Source organism: Diceros bicornis, chromosome 31 (genome assembly GCF_020826845.1).
Source record: "Diceros bicornis minor isolate mBicDic1 chromosome 31, mDicBic1.mat.cur, whole genome shotgun sequence".
Classification (NCBI taxonomy): Eukaryota; Metazoa; Chordata; class Mammalia; order Perissodactyla; family Rhinocerotidae; genus Diceros; species Diceros bicornis.
Window position 1 is genome coordinate 10,086,137 of NC_080770.1, and position 21,719 is coordinate 10,107,855.

The 21,719-nt window shown below is 38.0% G+C and overlaps 1 protein-coding gene across 2 annotated transcripts in view; it reads left to right on the forward strand.

The window, feature by feature from the left end:
- The window catches only part of LOC131394921 (steroid transmembrane transporter SLC22A24-like), a 55,742-nt gene that overhangs the window by 13,769 nt on the left and 20,254 nt on the right, over positions 1-21,719 (forward strand). Inside the window, exons 5-6 of one of the 2 annotated variants that reach the window (XM_058526619.1) lie at positions 134-252; positions 11,997-12,112. In XM_058526619.1, the coding sequence (XP_058382602.1) occupies positions 134-252; positions 11,997-12,112 (235 nt within the window). Of the gene's footprint in view, positions 1-128; positions 253-11,996; positions 12,113-21,719 lie in introns of both variants that reach the window. The other variant, XM_058526618.1, reaches the window with a different exon arrangement.

A 21,719-nucleotide genomic window follows, 5' to 3' on the forward strand; every position in this document is an offset into this window, starting at 1 on the left:
TCCATTGAAGAGTAAAACTCAAGCATTGGTCTGTATTAAATGGAAGGGGAAAGGAATCTCAGGTTAAAGGTCATGTGAAAGATAAGCAATTGAATAATTACTGCACTTACGTTGTCTTTTTTCATCAGGTGGCTGGTGGAGTCTGCACAGTGGCTGATTGTTACCCACCAGCTAGATGAGGGCTTAAAGGAGCTTAGAAGAGTTGCAGATATAAATGGAAAAAAGGATGCTGGAGAGACCCTGACCATTGAGGTAACCTGGAAAGGGATCTGGTTATTGGGGTGAAATGAAGATACGATCTGACAATCACGCTAGTCTGGGTTCCTGTGGTGACTACCAAGCGAGAACTAGAATGCTGTGAAGGGGTCTTAAACTCTCTCCTGGTTCCCTATGGATTCACCATTGCAGAGGGAGGGGCATTGAAAAAAAACTTATCTCACCTTTCTCATGGATTTGGACACAGATATTGCAAGTCCCTGGCAGCAGAAGTGCACTTATTGGTAAATAACAGTCAGTTGCTCTTACCCTATTCATGTAAGGGAAAGCAATCAAACATAATTCATTTCTCACTATTTCACTAACTCATGGTCTCCTTTAGGGAAAATAAGAATGGGGGAGGGAGAAGGGCAAAAGGGATAATTTGGCACATGTGTGTGGTGATGGGTTGTAACTAGTATTTGGGTGGTGAACATGATGTAATCTGTGCAGAAATAGAAGTATAATGATGTACACCTGAAGTTTATACAATGTTATAAACCAATGTTACTGCAATAAACAAAAAATTAAAAAAAATAATAATAAAAAAAGTAAAACTCACATCAATATACACTAAAAAAGAAAAAAAGAAAGTCAATAAAAGGAAGTTAATTCACCATGCAGAAGATAGCATTAAAGCATAATATTTTAACTTTCATGCATTTATTCAATAATTCAATAAATATTTATTGAGCAACAAATATAAGCCAAATACTGTTCTACACAGTGTGGATATGGCAGTGAAATAGATAAAAGTCCTTTTGCTTTTGGTATTTACAATCTCTTCATTAGAGAGTACCAAGATTGTGCCTGAGTAGGAAAGCTTCTGAGAAGTCTTTATTTTTTTGAAGTTTCTCTCCTCATGCTGGAAGCCAGCTTCTGACATGGCTCATTCAAGCACTTTCTTACTCATTTAGAAATACTTATGTACCTACAGTGTACCAACATGGTGCTAGGTATCAACAAGGAAATAAATCAGAGACTCTGCCCTCACGAAACTTACATTTTACTGTGAGACACAAAAATTAAGAAATCGTAATATACAATAGGTGCTCTGACAAAGTTGTATGCACAGTGTTGTTGAGAGAAGATAGAAAAAGTATCTACTCTAGCTTTAGTGGGCCAGGAAAGGATTAGGAGCTAGCTGGTAAAAAGGAGGAGGAAAGGCATTTTTCAGGCATCACATGAACTGGTTGGTAGAGGTACAACTGACAGAAGCCCATATCAGCCCAGCAGGAGAGACAATGGCCTTTGGAAGAAAATGTTAGTAAAGACAAACCAAAACTTTCTACCTTCTGGCTCCAAATGATTCCATTTCTCATATGCAAAATAAATCGACACCTGCCTGATGTCCCCAAAAGTCTTATTGCATTATAGCATATGCTCTAAGTCCAGAATTTTAACATTTAATTGTGGTCCAAGTGTGCAGGAGACTCTTTATACGTAGCTCTTTAACTATAGCACCTTTTATTTATAGATCTGTGAAACTAAAGAGACAAGACACCTGTCCCCAACACATACAATGATGATACAAGCATGGGATAACTACTGTATACCTTCTTCAAAAATAGGGGAAATGGGGAGTGACGTCAGCATCATGGCGGAGTGAGCTTTCCCGTGAATTCTTCCCCCACAAAATACAACAAAAGTAACAGCCACAGACCAACAATGGAATCCCAGACAGTCAAAAGCTGGAGCGGAGGGATCCACACTGCCGCACATCTGAGAGCGGAACGTGCTGGGCCCCCGGAGGAAGTGGGGAGAGGTAAGGAGAACTCCGCTCCCTCCCCATCAGATCAGCAATCCGGTCCGCGCGGCTCCCAGAGAGGGGGGAGGGGCGGCCCTCGGCGGGAAACTGTAGCTCTTCGGGCGCTCTCAGCCAGTGGGAAACTCCCGCACAGAGGGCTCAGAGGAGCCACAGGGCTACCATCAACATCTGAGCAACCCAGAGAGCGGAAAAAGAGGGGCAAACGAGAAGCCTCCCACGTCAGGGACCCAGAGGGCAAAAGAGAGAGCTCCCCCCTCCCCGCAACCCGGAGTCTGCAGCTCGACCAGATCTAGCGGTCGGAGGCAGACCTGAATAAACTGGACTGGACCCGTGGATCGCAGTGGGGAAAAGAAATAAAACAAAACAAAACAAAACTGCGGATCGCAGCAGAAAAACTGGGGCAGAGCGCAGGGGGCTTAGACTACACAGCCCTTTACCACCACACAATGGCGGCAGGTGGAAGTTGCAACCAGAGACTTCCAGGATGAGGAAAATCAAAACCAACACAGGAACCACAATGCAAAAATATATGAAATCACCAGACCAGAAACAAAATGACAAGCACCCAGAAATCAACCCCGAAGACACAGAAATCCATAAACTAAATGACAGAGATTTCAAAATAGCTATCATAAAAACACTCAACGAAATACGAGACAACACAGACAAACAATTAAATGAGATTAGGAGTTTCTTCACAAAAGAGATTGAAATCATAAAGAAAAACCTATCAGGGCTGATGGAGATGAAGAACACAATGGAGGAGATAAAGGAGAATCTGGAATCTTTAAAGAACAGAGCTGACAATATGGAGGAAAGAATTAGTACTTTAGAGGATAGGAATACAGATATACTCCAGATGGAAGAAGAGAGAGAACTAAGACTAAAAAGAAATGAAGAAAGACTCCGAGAAATATCGGACTCTATTAGAAAATGTAACATAAGAATTATAGGTATTCCTGAGGGAGAGGAGAGGGAAAGAGGAACAGAGAGCCTATTCAAGGAAATAATAGCTGAAAATTTCCCAAATCTGGGGAAGGAGCAGGAAATACCAGTAAGCGAAGCCAACAGGACTCCTATATATATTAACAGACAAAGGCCTTCACCACGACACCTAGTGGTAAGGCTAGCCAGGGTCAACGACAAAGAAACAATATTAAGGGCAGCTAGACAAAAACAAAAAATAACGTACAAAGGAACTCCCATCAGGCTCTCAGCGGATTTCTCAACAGAAACTTTTCAGGCTAGAAGAGACTGGAATGATATATTCAAAATACTAAAAGACAAAAACTTTCAGCCAAGAATACTCTATCCAGCAAAAATATCCTTCAAATATGATGGAGAAATAGTAACTCTCCCAGATAAACAAAAGCTAAGGGAGTTCATGGCCACGAGACCGCCACTACAAGAAATACTCAAGAAGGCCCTCAGGCCTGAAAACAAGAAGAGAAAGGGAACACAAAGCTTGGAGTAAGGAGAAAAGTAGGTAGACAAAATCAGAGAAATAGTAGATCTTTACCGGAATAGGTTAGCAACCACTTAAATACTAAACTCAAAGATCAAAGGAAGAAATTCACCAAAAATAAATTTAACCTCATCACTGTAAACACACAGCCACAACACAAGATAGAATAAGGTATAACAAGAGCAACTTAGAAGGGGAAGAGGAAAGTGACTGAATTGACTTAGTATAAGGAAATAGGAGGCTATCAGATAATGGACTATCTCATACAGAAGATTTTTCGCCCAAACCTCAAGGTAACCACTAAACAAATAATCAAATTAAAACCACATATGATAAACAAAGAGAAAACTAGAAGAATCATAAGACAGAACAACCAAACTGAATTGGCAGTCCAAAACAAATGGGACAAGAAACAAAGGAAATGCAAAAGAACCAGAAAATAAGTGACAAAACAGCAACATTCAACCCTCATATTTCAATAATTACCCTAAATGTAAATGGATTGAACTCTCCAATCAAAAGATACAGAGTGGCAGGATGGATTAAAAAGCAAGACCCAACAATATGCTGCCTTCAGGAAACACATCTTAGCACTAAAGACAAGCACAGGCTCAGAGTGAAAGGATGGAAGACAATACTCCAAGCTAATGGCAAACAAAAGAAAGCAGGTGTTGCCATACTCATATCAGACAAAGTAGACTTCAAGATAAAACAGGTTAAGAAAGACAAAGAAGGGAAATATATAATGATAAAAGGGACACTCCATCAAGAAGACATATCACTTATAAATATATATGCACCCAACATAGGAGCACCAATGTACATAAAACAACTATTAACAAACCTAAAAGGAGAAATCAACAACAACACAATAATAGTAGGGGATCTTAACACCCCACTTACAGCAATGGATAGATCATCCAGACAAAAAGTTAATAAAGAAATATTAGACTTAAATGAAAAACTGGACGAGATGGACCTAGTAGACATATACAGAGCACTCCACCCAAAAACAGCTGACTACACATTCTTCTCAAGCACGCATGGAACATTCTCAAGGGTAGACCATATGTTGGGAAACAAAGCAAGCCTCAATAAATTTAAGAAGATTGAAATCATAACAAGCATCTTTTCAGACCATAAGGCTATGAAACTGGAAATGAACCAGGAAAAAAAAAACTGGGAAAGTGACAAAAATGTGGAGATTAAACAACATGCTACTGAACAACCAATGGATCATTGATGAAATTAAAGGAGAAATCAAAAACTATCTGGAAACAAACGAAAATGATAACATGCCATATCAAACCATATGGGACGCAGCAAAAGCGGTCCTGAGAGGGAAACTCATAGCGATACAAGCCCACCTTAACAAACAAGAAAAAGCCCTAATAGGCAACCTTAAATTACACCTAACAGAACTAGAAAAAGAAGAACAAACAAAGCCCAAATCCAGCAGAAGGAGAGAAATAATAAAAATCAGAGCAGAAATAAATGATATTGAGACCAAAAAAACAGTAGAAAGAATTAATGAAACAAAGAGTTGGTTCTTTGAGAAGATAAACAAAATAGACAAACCCTTAGCCAGGCTAACTAAGAAAAAAAGAGAAAAGGCTCAAGTAAATAAAATTAGAAATGAAAGAGGAGAAATTACAACGGATACCATGGAAATACAGAGGATTATAAGAGAATACTATGAGAAATTATATGCCAACAAATTGGACAATCTAGAAGAAATGGATAAATTCTTAGACTTATACAACCTCCCAAAATTGAACCAAGAAGAAATGGAGAATCTGAATAGACCAATCACAAGTAAAGAGATTGAAACAGTAATCAAAAACCTCCCAAAAAATAAAAGTCCAGGACCAGATGGCTTCTCCAGTGAATTTTACCAAACATTCAAAGAAGATTTAATACCCATCCTCCTCAAACTATTCCAAAAAATAGAAGAAGATGGAACACTTCCTGAATCATTCTATGAGGCCAACATCACCCTGATACCGAAACCAGACAAAGACAATACAAAGAAAGAAAATTACAGGCCAATATCGCTGATGAACATTGATGCAAAAATCCTCAACAAAATATTGGCAAACCGAATACAACAATATATTAAAAAGATCATACACCATGATCAAGTGGGATTTATACCAGAGACGCAGGGATGGTTCAACATCCGCAAATCAATCAACGTGATACATCACATCAACAAAACAAAGAATAAAAACCACATGATCATCTCAATAGACGCAGAGAAGGCATTTGACAAGATACAACATCCATTTATGATAAAAACTCTCAATAAAATGGGAATAGAAGGAAAGTACCTCAACATAATAAAGGCCATATATGACAAACCCACAGCTAACATCATACTCAACGGGGAAAGACTGAAAGCCATTCCTCTGAGAACAGGAACGAGGCAGGGCTGCCCACTCTCACCACTCCTGTTCAACATAGTACTGGAGGTTTTGGCCAGAGCAATTAGGCAAGAAAAAGGAATAAAAGCAATCCAAATAGGTAACGAAGAAGTGAAACTCTCACTATTTGCAGATGACATGATTGTATATATAGAAAACCCTAAAGAATCTGTTGGAAAACTGTTAGAAACAATCAACAACTACAGCAAAGTTGCAGGGTACAAAATCAATCTACAAAAATCAGTTGCATTTCTATATGCTAATAATGAACTAACAGAAAGAGAGCTCAAAAAGATAATACCATTTACAATTGCATCAAAAAGAATAAAATACCTAGGAATAAATCTTACCAAGGAGGTGAAGGACCTATACAATGAGAACTACAAGACATTATTGAGGGAAATCTACGATGACATAAAGAAATGGAAAGATATCCCATGCACGTGGATTGGAAGAATAAACATAGTTAAAATGTCTATATTACCTAAAGCAATCTCCAGATTCAATGCAATCCCAATCAGAATCCCAATGACATTCTTCACAGAAATAGAAAAAAGAATACTAAAATTTATATGGGGCAACAAAAGACCCCGAATAGCTAAAGAAATCCTAAAGAAAAAGAACAAAGCAGGAGGCATCACAATTCCTGACTTCAAAACATACTACAAAGCAATAGTAATCAAAACAGCATGGTACTGGTACAAAAACAGACACACAGATCAATGGAACAGAATTGAAAGCCCAGAAATAAAACCACACATATACGGACAGCTAATTTTCGACAAAGGTGCTAAGGACATGCAATGGAGAAAGGAAAGTCTCTTCAATAAATGGTGTTGGGAAAACTGGACAGCCACATGCAAAAGAATGAAAGTGGACCATGTGCTATCGCCATTCACAAAAATTAACTCAAAATGGATCAAAGACCTGAAGGTGAGACCTGAAACTATAAAACTCATAGAAGAAAATATAGGCAACACACTATTTGACATTGGGTTTAAAGGAATCTTTTCGGATGACATGCCTACCCAGACTAGGGAAACTAAAGAAAAAATAAACAAGTGGGACTTTATCAGACTAAAGAGCTTTTATAAGACAAATGAAATCAGAATCAAGATGAACAAACAACCAACCAGCTGGGAGAGAATATTTGCAAAACATACATCTGACAAGGGGTTGATCTCCATAATATATAAAGAACTCACACAATTGAACAACAAAAAAACAAACAACCTGATCAAAAAATGGGCAGAGGAAATGAACAGACACTTCTCCAAGGAAGATATACAGATGGCCAATAGGCACATGAAAAGATGCTCAACATCACTAATCATCAGGGAAATGCAAATCAAAACAACACTAAGATACCACCTCACGCCCGTTAGAATGGCTATAATCACCAAGACAAAAAACAACAAATGTTGGAGAGGATGTGGAGAAACAGGAACCCTCATACACAGCTGGTGGGAATGCAAATTGGTGCAGCCTCTATGGAAAACGGTATGGAGATTCCTCAAAGAATTAAAAATAGAGATGCCCTATGATCCAGCCATCCCACTACTGGGAATCTATCCAACGCACCTGAAATCAACAAGCCAAAGAGGCTTATGCACCCCTATGTTCATTGCAGCATTATTCACCATAGCCAAGAAGTGGAAGCAACCTAAGTGTCCCTCGACTGACGATTGGATTAAGAAAATGTGGTATATATATACAATGGAATACTACTCAGCCATAAAAAAAGACAAAATCGTCCCATTTGCAACAACATGGATGGGCCTGGAGCGTATTATGTTAAGTGAAATAAGCCAGAAAGAGAAAGACAAACACTGTATGATCTCACTCATATGTGGAATATAAACCAACACATGGACAGAGAAAACTGGACTGTGGTTACCCGGGAAGTGGGGGTGGGGGGTGGGCACAAGGGGTGAAGGGAGTCATATATGGGGTGATGGACAAACAAAAATGTACAACCCAAAATTTCACAATGTTAGAAACCATTAAAATATCAATAAAAATCAAAAAAAAAAAATAGGGGAAATGTGTGACACAAACTAGTCCAGGGATATTCTGAAATCCAGCTAAGCAAATGTTAGAAATTACTTAAGTCTTAAGGCATGGAGATGCTTCCATTTCATAAAAAATAGAAAGCAATTCGCTCTCAGATCCACCCTCTTTGCTGTTGAATCCAAACCCTGAGTTTTCTTTGCTCTTTCATGAAAGATAGAACACATTTGCAGCTGAATAGTATTCTCAGCCAGCTTCCCACCAGTTGAATAATGGGGACTCCACGGCCTTTATCCTTATATACTCTGTCCTTTTCGGTCAACTTGGCAGTTTCTTTTTCTGATAAAGATTTCTCAAAAACGTTGTGGACCTCCTGTGAATCTCATTGAGGTTTATTTTATCAGACAAAACCTCCACCAACAAATATCCTTGACATAAGCCCTTCTCTACCTTGGGCTCCTGCTGAGATGGCTGAGAGACAATGCACCTCAGTATCCTAGAGGCCCTATTGTTTGGTTGAGAGGCACATCCTTAATCTCTTTAAAGGGCCCTTTTTGTTTCTGAATAATACACTGGCCCTTTGATCTTTCTGTGATCTTGAGAAGAGTTACACAGTCACGTGCTGGACTTGATCTCTAGACCAAGCTTTATCTCTAGGCCCTGTTTTACTGACAGTGCTCCAAAGCCACTTCTTAACCTAAGCATCATTTGCCATCTGGAGAGGCTGAGAATATTCAAAACCATCAAGTCCTAGTTCCTTTTTGTTTAAAAGTTTTTCCTCAATTTATTTTTCTTCTCTTGCATTTTCTTATTAACATCAAGAAGAAATCAAGAGGTAACTTCAATACTTTGATTGGAAATCTCCTTAGCTAGAAAATCAAGTTCATCAAGTACAGGCCCGTTTTCCACAGAACTGCAGATGATGATGTTGTTAAATTTCTGCTGCTATGTAGCAAGAATTCCATGCCCTCCAGTTTTTAATAACAAGTTTATCGCTTACTACTGGGCCCTTAAAACACCCTGCTCGAAGTACAGATTTTTTTAACTATCTTACAAAGCAATATAGGCTTTCTCAAACACAGTTCTCAAAAACCCTCCCAGCCTCCATCCACGGCTCAGTTCAAAATCCACTCTCAAATTTTTAGCCATTTGTTAGAGTAGCACTCCATTCCTAGTACCAACATTAGAATTAGTAATTGCTTGCTATGGAACAAATTACCTCAAAATTTAGTGACTTAAAACAGGAATCTGGGTAGGGATTAGCTGGGTTTTCTGCTTGAGGGTCTCTCACAGTTTGCAATCAAGGTCTTTGCTGGGGCTGTGATATCATCTGAAGATTCCACTGGGGAAGGATTTAGTTTAAAGCTCACTCATGTGATTGTTGTAAAAGATGCAGTTCCTCTTAGACTGTTGCTCATATGTGTCTCTCCAACAAAACAGGTGTTTCTTTAAAGTGTATAGACCAAGAAGGCAATACAGGGGATCTAGCAAGACAGAGATCACAGTTTTTCATAACCCACTCATGGGAGTGGCAGTGCATCATTTCTGTTGTATTCTATTTATTAGAAGCAAGTCACTACATCCAACCCATACTCAAGAGGAGGGGATTACATAGGAGTATAAATACCAGAGGTGAGGATCAGCGAGGACCATCTTTCAAAGCTGCCAACCATAGCTTTCCTATGAAAAAAAAAATCTGCTTTATTCAACTTTATATTCTGTTCACCGTGATCTGGGACCCTTAGAATCTAAACCCATATATACTCTCCTGCTGGGATATATTAGCTTCCTATTTAAGTACTTTGTGCATACAGGCCCCTTTCCTACTTTAACAGACCAAACACTTCCCAAGCAAGATTATATTTTTTCTTAAATCTAGTTATTAGTCTGGTAGGAAACAAATGGTGACAGATCATGGGAGTGGGGGGCATCTATTTATTTGCAAAGCATAAACCTCTGCAGCATTTTAAAGCAATGCAGAAGCACTAGCTTTTAACAGGGAGGAATGGTCTACTTTTCAGACCAAGAAATACAAGGGAATGTGAGGATTTCAAAAAGATCAAATGCCTCAACTCAGATATACCCATCCCAATATTAGAGTCCTACTTCCTCTCAGTTGGGGCCATGACCTTGGCAAAGGAAACCAGCCAAGTTTCAGATTTTCAGCTTCCCTAAAGCTACTCTTAAAATAAATCCTGGGGCTTGATCTTTGGTGTTTTCTACCCCCACCTGTGGGAGATGAGGGTCTCTTTATATGCATCCTCTGGGTTTTACGTTTCATTGTATATCGGTAGCCAATCACCATCAGTCTTTCATTGTCTCTCTTAAATGCATTGATGGCCCCTCACAACAGCCATCCAATTCCAAAGTCCTATTAATTATTATTTTTCTTTAAATCCTCAACATCATGAATCACACACATGCCAGTGCATTCTCTTCCACCAGTATTCCACCATTCTCTTCCACCTGTTCACCACCAGTGAAATTTTTAGTAATCATATCACAACTGCATGCTCCAACTACCACTAGTTATAGCATATTCATTGGATGATCTAGTTCTAAATTCTCATTGTAGCATTGACTTATTTGATCACTCCCAGCCGGTAACAGTGGAGCTAAGGTCCAGTTCCTCAGGAACTGGGAAATCTGAGATTTGTATACAGGAGGTTTATTGGGGAGTGCTGTCAGGAACAATATCTGTGATGAGTGAGAGCACAGGAATGGGCAAAAAAGAGAAGTCAAAATCCAATGCAATTGCAACAGAGGCCCCAGATGATCCTGGAAGGAGCTCTGGGGCTGGGATAGCCCATCAGATTTTCTCTGCCTCAAGGTAAGGAGGCCTGGCTTTCATGTGCCTGAGTTTGCCAGCCATTGGATGAGGACAGAGGTGTGGCCTGGGTGAAGAGGATATCTTCATCTAAGGGCAGTTCCCAGAGAGGGCCACAACTGAGAGACATCAGCCATCAACATTCCTAGAAGTTGGAGAAGTGAGTGCCTTAGTTCTGAATGGGAAATCTTAGCAGCATACAACAGCATCCACTAAATCAGGGATTAGCAAACTTCAACCTGTGGACCAAATCCAAACTAACACCTGTTTTTGTAAGTAAAATTTATTGGAACATAGCCAAACCCATTTGTTCATGTATTGTCTATGCCTGCTTTTGTGCTACAGTATCATAATCCAGCAATTGTGATGGAAACTATTGCCTGCATAGCCTAAAATATTTACTTACTGGAACTATACAGGAAAAGTCTGCCATCCTCTGCACTAAATCACTGAGGTTTGGTATAAGAAATCATTTATTTTGAAAAATAATAAGCTCCTATTCCTCTGCTGGATACATTTAATATCTACATGTGTGACTTCAGGCAATCCTTAGATAATCCCTGTGAGAAAAGTGCTAATTTCATTTTTTAAATGATAAGGAAACTGAGGCCCTGAGATACTAAGTAACCTATCAAGCAGCAGGGCAAAAATTCCAAGCCAGGTTTGTCCAACACTAAAACCAACTCCTTTCCAACCACTCTACTACACCTTTCATAGCATCTGGCCCAGGCACAGATCATACTCCGACAACATATCCCCTGCTATTTTCTCTGCCTTTAACATTATACACTCCAATCATGAAGGGAGACAGCATGCCTGGCATGCCTACAAAAGATTGCTCTGAACAAAACCATAAAGTGGACCCAGTTTTCAAGAAAGGCTTTGCCTTAGAAAGGTGGACAGACTCTACCTCTAACAAGGGTAGGACAAGTCTTTCATGTCCTGTGGCTAGGAAAGAAACCTCTCCTTAACAAGTACCTTTTCATTGGTTCCATTTTAGAATGTAAATCATTTTGTCAATGTTTTTTCCTCTCCCCAGCTCAGTATTTAAAGCTCCCCGCCTCCATCTTGTATAATCTCCTGAGTTCCTATTTCTCCCTATGCCTTTTGTAATTCTCCACACACAATAGATTGGTTAATGCCCATGTTTCCCGCTAGATGGAAGCGTCCATCTCATCCTTTAATACTTACCACCATACCTAGTACTTATTGGCATCTCATAAATACTTATTGTTATTTTTGTTGAAGTTTGTGAAATCCACCATGAGGGAGGAGTTGGATGCCAGCCAGACCAAAGCATCACTTATTCATTTGTTCCGTACACCCAAACTGCATTTAAGAGTCTGTTGTTTGTGCTTTGTGAGGTAAGCTCCATTTGGTAATGGTTAATTTTTTTTACCTTTTTATTTATTGCGGTATAATTGACATATATTATATTAGTTTTAGGCATACAACATAATGATTCTATATTTGTATATATTGCAAAATGATCACCACAGTAAGTCTAGTTAACATTCGTCACCATACACAGTTAGAGAATTCTTTTTTCTTGTGATGAGAACTTTTAAGATCTGCTCTCTTAACAGCTTTCAAATATGTAATACAGTATTATTAACTGTAGTCACCATGCTGTACATTATATCCCCATGACTTATTTATTTTATAACTGGAAGTTTGTACCTTTTTATGCCCTTCACTTATTTGACCTACCTCCCACCCCCTACCTCTGGCGACCACCAATCTATTCTCTGTATCTATGAGCTTGGCTTTTTTTTTAGATTCCACGTGTAAGAGAGATCACACAATATTTGTCTTTCTCTGTCTGACTTATTTCACTTAGCATAATATCCTCAGAGTCTATCCATTTTGTTGCAAATAGCAAGATTTAGTTCTCTTTTATGGCTAAATAATATTCCATTGTATGTATGTATATATATATACCACATTTTCTATATCCATTCATCCATCGATGGGCACTTAGACTGTTTCCATATCTTGGCTATTGTAAATAATACTGCAATGAACACAGGAGTGCATATAGCTTTTCAAGTTAGTGTTTTGTTTTCTTCAGATAAATACTCAGAAATGGAGTTACTGGATCATATGGTAGTTCTATTTTTAATTTATGAGGAACTTCTATACTGTTTTCCATATTGGCTGCATCAATTTACATTCCCTTGGTAATTATTAACTGTAAAATACTAGAGATGCAAATTCATTCCTTCTTTCAAAAAAATCAGCAGCAGCATTATGGAGGATAGATTAATATGTAAGGGAAGAGCAAATGTTATAAAAGGATATGTTTTTAAGTGCCACATTTTAAGACAGCCTAATATTAAGAGAAGACTCAATGGGACCTAACTACATAGACAGAAGTTATGAAGATCATATTCCAGCACAAAGTTCATCCCTGGAGATATTGATGCTGAAAAGTTTTACCAAGAAACACACTTTGACTTTTTATCTTTTTAACTTTTTACTGCTGGAAAATTTACAAAACAATGCACTAATCTTAAGTGTTCAGCTAGATCAATTTTACAAATGTATAAACCTATGTAACCAATACTCAGACAAGCACAATTCCAGCATCCCTAAATGATCTCTCAGTCTCCCTCTCCCCCGAGTTAATACTTGTCCAAAGGTACCAACTATTTTTAGCTCTATCCCCATAGATTACTTTTATTTGTTCTTGAATTTCATATAAGTGGGATTATACTATGTGTACACTTTTAATATATGTGAAATTCATCCATTTTGTTTTTTTAATTATTATTTTATTGAGGTTATATTGGTTTATATCAGTTTCTTACAGACTGCATTGTGCTCACCACCAATAGCCTAGTTTTTATCTGTCACCATACATATGTGCCCCTTTACCCCTTTCACCCACCCCCCCAAACCATTCCCCTCTGGTAACCACTAACGTGTTCTCTTTATCCATGTGTTTGCTTAACTTCCACATATGAGTGAAATCATACACTGTTTGTCTTTCTCTGTCTGGCTTACTTTTCTTAACATAATACCCTCAAGGTCCATCCATGTTGTTGCAAATCGGACAATTTTGTCTTTTTCCTTGGCTGAGTAGTATTTCATTCATTATATACATATATACCGCATCTTCTTTATCCGTTCATCAGTTTGTGGACACTTGGGTTGCTTCCATGTCTTGGCTGTTGTGAATAATGCTGCAATGAACATAGGGGTGCATAAATCTCTTCATATTCTTGATTTCTTGTTCATTTGATAAATACCAAGAGGTGGGTTAGCTGGATTGTGTGGTATTTCTATTTTTAATTTTTTGAGAAACCTCCATACTGTTTTCCATAATGGCTGCGCCAGTTTGCAATCTCGCCAGCAGAATATGAGGGTTCCCTTTTCTCCACATCCTTTGCAATGTTTGTTTTTTGTCTTGGTAATTATAGCCATTCTGGAAGGTGTGAGGTGATATCTCATTGTAGTTTTGATTTGCATGTCCCTAATAATTAGTGATGTTGAACATCTTTTCATGTGCCTGTTGGCCATCTGTATATCTTCTTTGAAAAAAATGTCTGTTCATATCCTCTGCCCATTTTTATTTTTTTTTTATTTTTTTTTTTTGTGAGGAGATCAGCCCTGTGCTAACATCCACCAATCCTCCTCTTTTTTTTGCTGAGGAAGACGGCCCTGGGCTAACTTCTGTGCCCATCTTCCTCCACTTTACATGGGACGCCGCCAGAGCATGGCCTGCCAAGCAGTGCGTCGGTGCGCGCCCGGGATCCGAACCAGCGAACCCCGGGCCGCCGCAGCGGAGCGCGCGCACTTAACCGCTTGCGCCACCGGGCCGGCCCCCTGCCCATTTTTTGATCAGGTTGTTCACTTTTTTTGTTGTTGAGTTGTGTGAGTTCTTTATATATTTTGGAAATTAACCCCTTGTTGGATATGTGATTTGCAAATATTTTCTCCCAGTTGATGGCTTTTCTTTTCATTCCGTTCATGGTTTCTTTTGCCTTGCAGAAGATTTTTAGTCTGATGTAGTCCCATTTGTTTATCTTTTCTATTGTTTCCCTTGCCTGAGTAGACATGGTATTCAAAAATATGCTGCTAAGACCAATGTCAAAGAGTGTACTGCCTATATTTTCTTCTAGGAGTTTTACGGTTTCAAGTCCTACATGCAAGTCTTTAATCCATTTTGAGTTAATTTTTGTGTATGGTGTAAGGTAAGGGTCTACTTTCATTCTTTTGCATGTGGCTGTCCAGTTTTCCCAACACCATGTATTGAAGAGACTTTCCTTTCTCCATTGTATGTTCTTGGCTCCTTTGTTGGAGATTAGCTGTCCATAGATATGTGGTTTTATTTCTGGGCTTTCAATTCTGTTCCATTGACCTCTGTGTCTGTGTTTGCGCCAGCACCATGCTGTTTTGATTGCTACAGCTGTGTAGCATATTTTGAAATCAAAGATTGTGATGCCTCCAGCTTTGTTCTTTTTTCTCAGGATTGCTTTGGCTATTTGGGGTCTTTTGTTGTTTCACATAAATTTTAGGATTCTTTGTTCTATTTCTTTGAAGAATGTCATTGAGATTCTGATTGGGATTGCACTGAATCTGTAGATTGCTATAGGTAATATGGACATTTTAACTATGTTTATTCTTCTAATCCATGAGCATGGAATATCTTTCCATTTCTTTATGTCTTCTTCAATTTCTTTCAATAATGTCTTATGGTTTTCATTGTATAGGTCATTCACCTCTTTGGTTAAGTTTAGTCCTAGATATTTTGTTCTTTCTGTTGTGGTTGTAAATGGGGTTGTATTCTTGACTTCTCTTTCTGCTAGTTCATTGTTAGTGTACAGAAATGCAGTTGATTTTTGTAAGTTGATTTTGTGCCTGCACAAACCAGCTCTTAGTTTCGCTGATCCTTTCTACTGTTTTTTGGTCTCTATTTCATGTATTTCTGCTATAACTTTTATTATTTCCCTCCTTCTGCTGCCCTGCCCTGTAGTTGTTGATTATTTCTAATAGTTTTATGGTGGATTCTTTAAGGTTTTCTACATATAGAATCATGTTGTCTGCGAACAGCGAACTTTCGAACTTTCGCTTCTTCCTTTCCAATTTGGATACATTTCTTTTTTTTTTCTAATTTTTTGTTTATTGCAGTAACATTGGTTTATAACATTGTATAAATTTCAGGTGTACATCATTATACTTCTATTTCTGCATAGATTACATCATGTTCACCACATAAATACTAATTACAACCCATCACCACACCACATGTGCCGAATTATCCCTTTTGCCCTCCTCCCTCCCCCCTTCCCCTCTGGTAACCACCAATCCAATCTCTGTCTCTATGTGTTTGTTTATTGTTGTTATTATCTACATTTCATTTCTTTTTCTTCCCTACTTGCTCTGGCCAGAACCTCCAATACTATGTTGAATAAGAGTGGTAAGAGTGGGCACATTTGTCTTGTTCTTGTTCTCAGAGGGATGGCTTTCAGTTTTTCCCCATGGAGTATGATGTTTGCTGTGGGTTTGTCATATATGGCCTTTATTATGTTGAGGCGTTTTCCTTCTATAACCATTTTATTGAGAGTTTTTATCATAAATGGATGTTGGATCTTGTCAAATGCTTTATCTGCATCTATTGAGATGATCATGTGATTTTAATTCCTCATTTTGTTAATGTGTTGTATCACATTGATTGATTTGTAGATGTTGAACCATCCCTGTGTCCCTGGTATAAATCCCACTTGATCATGGTGTATGATCCTTTTAATGTATTGCTGTATTTGATTTGCCAATATTTTGTTGAGGATTTTTTGCATCTATGTTCATCAGCAGTACTGGCCTGTAATTATCCTTCTCTGTGTTGTCCTTGTCTGGTTCTGGTACCAGGGTAATGTTGGCCTCACAGAATGAGTTAGGAAGCATTCCATCTTCTTCAATTTTTTGGAATAGTTTGAGAAGGATAGGTATTAAATCTTCTTCAAAAGTTTGGTAGAATTCTCCAGAGAAGCCATCTGGTCCTGGACTTTTGTTTTGGGCGAGGTTTTTTATTACTGTCTCAATCTCTTTGCTTGTGATTGGTTTATTCAGATTCTCTATTTCTTCTTGATTCAGTTTTGGGAGGTTGTATGAGTCTGAGAATTTATCCATTTCTTCTAGGTTATCCAATTTGTTGGCATATAGTTTTTCATAGTATTCTCTTATAATCCTTTGTATTTCTGTGGTATCCATTGTAATTTCTCCTCTTTCATTTCTAATTTCTTTTATTGAGCCTTCTCTCTTTATTTCTTAGTGAGTCTGGCTAGGGGTGTGTCAATTTTGTTCATCTTTTCAAAGAACCAGCTCTTAGTTTAGCTGATCCTTTCTACTGTTTTGTTTTGTTTTTTTTTTTTTGGTCTCTTTCATTTATTTCTGCTATAATTTTTATTGTTTCTCTCCTTTTGCTGACTTTGGGCTTTGTTTGTTCTTCTTTTCCTAGTTTTCTTAGGTGTAGTTTAAGATTACTTATTTGAGATTTTTCTTGTTTGTTGAGGTAGGCCTGTATTACCTCTAATTTCCCTCTTAGTACCAATTTTACTGCATCCCATAAGAGTTGGTATGTTGTATTTTCATTTTCATTTGTCTCCAGGTATTTTTTTATTTCTCCTTTGATTTCTTCATTGATCCAATGGTTGTTCAGTAGCATGTTGCTTAGTCTCCACATATCAGAGTGGCTTTCCCGGCTCTTTTCTTGTAATTTATTTCTAGGTTCATAGCATTATGGTCAGAAAAGATGCTTGATATGATTTCAATCTTCTTAAATTTGTTGAGTCTTTCCTGTTTCTCAACATATGGTCTAACTTTGAGAATGTTCTGTGGGCGCTTGAGAAGAATGTATATTCTGCTGTTTTTGAATAGAATATTTTATATACATCTATTAAGTCCATCTGGTCTAGTATTTCATTTAAGGCTACTGTTTCCTTGTTGACTTTCTGTCTGGATGATCTATCCATTGATGTAACTAGGGTTTTGAGGTCCCCTACTATTATTGTGTTGGAGTCAGTTTCTCACTTTAGTTCTGTTAATGGTTGCTTTAAATACTTTAGTGCTCCTGTGTTAGGTGCATATATATTCATAAGTGTTATGTCCTCTTGGTGGAATGTCCCTTTTATCATTACATGGTGCCCCTCTTCGTCTCTCCTTGTCTTTTTTATCTTGAAGTCTACTTTGTCTGGTATAAATATGGCAATACGTGCTTTCTTTTGCTTGCCATTTGCTTGGAGTATCGTCTTCCATCCCTTCACTCTAAGCCTATGTTTGTCTTCAGAGCTGAGATGTGTTTCCTGTAGGCAGCATATTGTTGGGTCTTGTTTTTTTATACATCCAGCTGCTCTGTGTCTTTGATTGTAGAATTCAATCCAGTTACATTTAGAGTGATTATTGATATATAAGGACTTAATACTGCCATTTTATCTCTTATTTTCCAGTTGTTCTATATTTCCATTATTTCTTTTCCATTGTATTTCTGACTGCCAGTTCAGTTTGGTGGTTTTCTGTGATGGTTTTGTCAATTTTCTCTTTGTTTATGAGTTGTGGCTCTGCTCTGATTTTTTGTTGAGTGGTTATCATGTGGTTTGTATGAATGTTCTCATAGATGAGATAGTCCATTTACTGAGAGCCTCTTATCTCCATTAGCCTAAGCAGGTTCCATCCCTTTCCTCTTCCTCTTCTGAGTTATTTTGTCACAAATTGTTCTTTTTTGTATTGTGAGTTTGTGACTAAATTAAAGTGTTTATAGTTATTTTTGATGCTTTCCTTCCTTTTATCTTTTATGTTGTAATCAAGTGTTTACTAACCTATTCTGATATAGAGCTTCAATTTTCTGATTCTATCTATTTATCTCCTTGCTCAAGGTTTTGTAAACCTTTACTTTTTAGTTTCAGATGGGAGGGCTCTTTTCAACGTTTCTTCTAAGGCAGGCCTAGTGGTGATGAACTCCCTCAGCTTTTGTTTATTTGCAAAAGCTTTTATTTCTCCATCATATCTGAAGGATAGTTTCACTAGATACAGTCTCTTGGCTGCAAGTTTTTATCTTTCAGTATTTTGAATATATCATTCCATTCTCTCCTAGTCTATAAGGGTTCTGCTGAGAAATCCACTGAAAGCCTGATAGGAGTTCCTTTGTAGATTATTTTCTTCTGCCTTGCTGCCCTTAATATTTTTTCTTTGTCATTGACTTTTGCCAGTTTTAATATTATATGCCTTAAAGAAGGTCTTTTTACACTGATATAATTAGGAGTTCTATCGGCAAGTCCAGTTCCTTACCCAGGTTTGGGAAGTTCTCAGCAATTATTTCTTTGAACAAGCTCTCTGCTCCTTTCTGCCTCTCTTTTTCCTCTGGAATAATTATAATCATTATGTTGCTTTTCCTAATTGAGTCAGATTTTTTTTAAGAATTTCTTCATTTTTTATCAATCTTAGTTCTCTCTCCTCCTCTACCTGAAGCATTTCTATATTTATGTCCTCTAAATCACTAATTCTGTCCTCTATAACATCAGCTCTATTTTTTATGGTTTCTAGATTATTTTTTATCTCATTAATTGTGTTCTTCACATCCAGAATTTCTGTTTGGTTTTTTTTCAGAGCTTCAATCTCTTTGGTGAAGAATTCTTTTTGCTTATTAATTTTATTCCTGAGCTCATTTAACCATCTTTCTGAGTTTTCTTGTAACTCATTGAGTTTCTTTATGACAACTATTTTGAATTCTCTGTCATTTAGATTGTAAATTTCTGTGACTGCAGGATTGGTTTCTGGAGACTTGTCATTTTCCTTCTTCTCTGAAGTGTTAACTATAGTTCTTCATGTTGTTTGATGAATTGATCCTTTGCCAGTGGCACATTCCACCTGCAGCTGCCGGGGCATGGGCAAGAGCTGTGTTTTCTGAGCCCACTCTGTCTTCTAGAAATTGTGCCAGTAGGGTTGCTCAGCATTTGCACAGGCTTGCCTCAGCTGCTTGACAGGTCATACATGCACGTGCAGGCAGGACCTCTGTGCTCCATCAGCAGGTCACTCTCTACAGGTGGGACCACTGCACTTGGCAGGCAACCAGCTGAGCTACTGCACTAGGTGGGAGGGTAGGGGTGCTTTCGCTCATGCACGGGCTGGCTCTGCACTCACAGGCAGCTTGGCTGAGCTGCTGTGCTTGGTGGGCGGGGTTCCCTCACAGGGGCTGAGCTGCCACTACTCAGTGAGGAGCATTCCCAAGGGTTGGGCTGCTGTAGCATGGTGGGCACTCCCGTGACACATGCCACCATTCTAAAAGTGTTGGTGCACAGGCCAAACTACCCCTGCCTCCTCTTACACTCACACCGGCCACTGTCTGAGGACCTGCAATCAGGATCAGTGCCGCTGGAAAGGGGGAGGGGTCCACTCACCCAGTTCCACCACTTCCCATGGATCCGATCCACCCACCTTCAGCTGCCTGGATTTCTCAGGCCTCCCATTGTGCTATGTATGGAATCCTCTGTTGTTTAATGAATGTCTATTTAGTTGTAACTTAGAGGGGTGAGACAAAGGGAACAACTCACTCTACCATGATGCTGACATCACTCTCCCCATTTTGTTTTGCATAGCAGTGATTTATTCTTTTTCATTGCTGATCTTTTTCCCTCATATGAGTATACCATAAGTTATTTATCCATTCTGCTGTTTATGGATTTGGATTTTTACCACTTGTGGGCTATTATGAATTCCTGGGAGTAAGGCATGTGTATATTTGTATGTTGGCTACAAACAATATTCCAAAGTGGATATACAGTCCTACTTCTGTATCCTTAGAGGAATGGTTCCAGGACCACCACCTCCCCACTGTGAATACCAAAATTATCAGATGCTCAAGTGCCTTATATAAAACACATAGTATTTGCATATAACCTACACACATCCTCTGTGTACTTTAAATTATCTAGAGATTACATATAATAACTAATACAATGTAAATGCTATGTAAATAGTTGTTATACTGTATTGTTTAGGGAAAAATGACAAGAAAAAAAGTCTGTACATGTTCCATGCAGACACAGCCATTGTGGGTCTTTCAATCCACAGTTGGTTGAATCCCTGGCTGCCAAACCCATGGATACAAAGGGCCGACTGTACAAAGACACACTCCAATAAGCAAGTATAAGAGTTTTGGTTATTCCATATCCTTGCCAATCCTAATTATTCTGAATTATTTGAATTTAGCTATTTCAATGGCAGTATATGGCATCATATTGTGATTTTAATTTGCATTTTCCTAATTGCTAATGATATAGAACATCATTTCCTGCCTGGATTTTGTCCATTTTTATTAAGTTGTCAATTTTTTTCTCATTTATGTCTTTTTTAGATATAAATTCTAAACTTCTTCCCAGTCTATAGATTACCTTTCTACTCCCTAATGGTGTGTTTTGATGCACTAGAGTTTTTATTTTTCATAAAGTTCTATTTATTAATCTTTTCTTTTATGGCCAGTGAGTCTGGAATCCTGTTTAAGAAATTTTTGCTACTCCAAATTTATAAAGATAGTCTCCTATGTTTTCTTTTCAAAACTTTTTTCACCTTTCTTGTTTAATCCTATGATCTGTCTCAAATTAATTTTTGTATAGGATTTGAAATTTGAAAGAGGTTAAGGTTCCTTTTTTCCCAGATGGATTGTCAATTGATTGACCATGATTTATTGAAAAGACTGTCCTTTCCATATTGAATTTCAAAGATACTTTCATTATAAATCAGATGACTGTATGTAGGTAGTTTCTGGACTCTCTATTCTGTTGAATTGTTACTATTTTGGCCTTAAATGTTTGTAATAATTCAAGAGTGAATCCATTTGGGTCTGAAGTGTTTTTATTGATATATTGTTAATTATAGATTCAACTTCTCTAATGAGATAGGAATACTGAGAATTTCTACTTCTATTTGTGTTAATTTTGTCAACTTATTTTTTCAAGAAAATTGCCCATTTGATCC